General features: G+C 40.4%; 1 protein-coding gene across 2 annotated transcripts in view; it reads left to right on the top strand.

Moving 5' to 3' along the window:
- The window catches only part of LOC106811314, a 13,885-nt gene extending 13,545 nt beyond the window's left edge, over positions 1-340 (top strand). The window contains exon 2 of one of the 2 annotated variants that reach the window (XM_014814889.1): positions 171-340. In XM_014814889.1, the coding sequence (XP_014670375.1) occupies positions 171-319 (149 nt within the window). In that variant the 3' untranslated portion in view covers positions 320-340. Of the gene's footprint in view, positions 1-165 lie in introns of both variants that reach the window. The other variant, XM_014814888.1, reaches the window with a different exon arrangement.
- Positions 341-1,106: the final 766 nt, after the last annotated feature.

The following is a 1,106-nucleotide window of genomic DNA, read 5'->3' on the forward strand; positions in this document are numbered from 1 at the left end:
TTGTGGGTAAGTGTGCATGTTGCGCGAGTGGGATAAGTTGGAATAGTGATTGGCATCATATTAGCTACATGTTTCATGTTTCATGTTAAACAATGTTTCATGTTCTGCCAAGGAGGGGACCACAAAAGTCAATATTTGAATGCATTTGTAGTGTACGGCCTATAGTCTATATGGCCAGAAGAAATGCACGTCAATGAATGCTTCCAGGTACGAGATTTATCGCAAGCAAAAGAATCCTCCATCCGCGAAGTCCCTTCCACCAACAAACATCAACCAGAGACTTCCTATCCGGAGAGCACATCTCCAAATGATGCTATGAAAGGCTGCAGACAAGGCTGACCCTCCTGCTGTCCAAATCACTAACTATGGAGTTACTGTAAATGATGAAGTGGTACCAGTGCTGTCAAAAGAACCTACCGCACCAAAAAACCTCATGGACGTCATTAGCTGCAACTGCCGAGCAGAGGGGAATGCCTGCAGCAGGAAGTGTGGTTGTGCAGCAAATGAATTGTCATGTACCAGCTACTGTGTGTGTAAAGGAGGAAATGAGTGTTGTAACTCACTGACACAACGAGATGATGCTGAAAAAGGATATGAAGAGCAGAAGGAAGGAGAAGAGGATCTGGAGACTGGAGAGAATGATCACAACTATGAAGACGAAGGCGAATAGTAAGTAGTTTGATGGTGTTTGGTGTTCATCTATGTATTACATGATCTAGCTGCATCATAATATTTAACATTTTTATATATAATAATAACCTACTGTTAAATATATAAGTTCTATAGACGATGGAATCCTTGGTGTTAAGAACATGGGTCTAAACATCAAAACAAAACTCTCTATCTTCCAACAGTTTCTCAGTTATGGTGATTTTACAGTTTACCTCATTATGCATGGCAGCCATATTGGATTTCTGGCAGTCGGAAGGATGGTAGGGGTTTGAATCCATGCCAGAACAATTGCTTTGTGTCGAAAACATGGGTCTAGACACACGAATGAAGTCTCTATGTGGATTACTAAGAAAGATATTCTTGATTTTGTGATTTGACCTAATTAATATGCTAATTAGGCCGATTAAGCAAAATGCTACACATATGCAAATTAG

Source organism: Priapulus caudatus, unplaced genomic scaffold (assembly GCF_000485595.1).
Source record: "Priapulus caudatus unplaced genomic scaffold, Priapulus_caudatus-5.0.1 Scaffold526, whole genome shotgun sequence".
Lineage (NCBI taxonomy): Eukaryota > Metazoa > Priapulida > Priapulimorpha > Priapulimorphida > Priapulidae > Priapulus > Priapulus caudatus.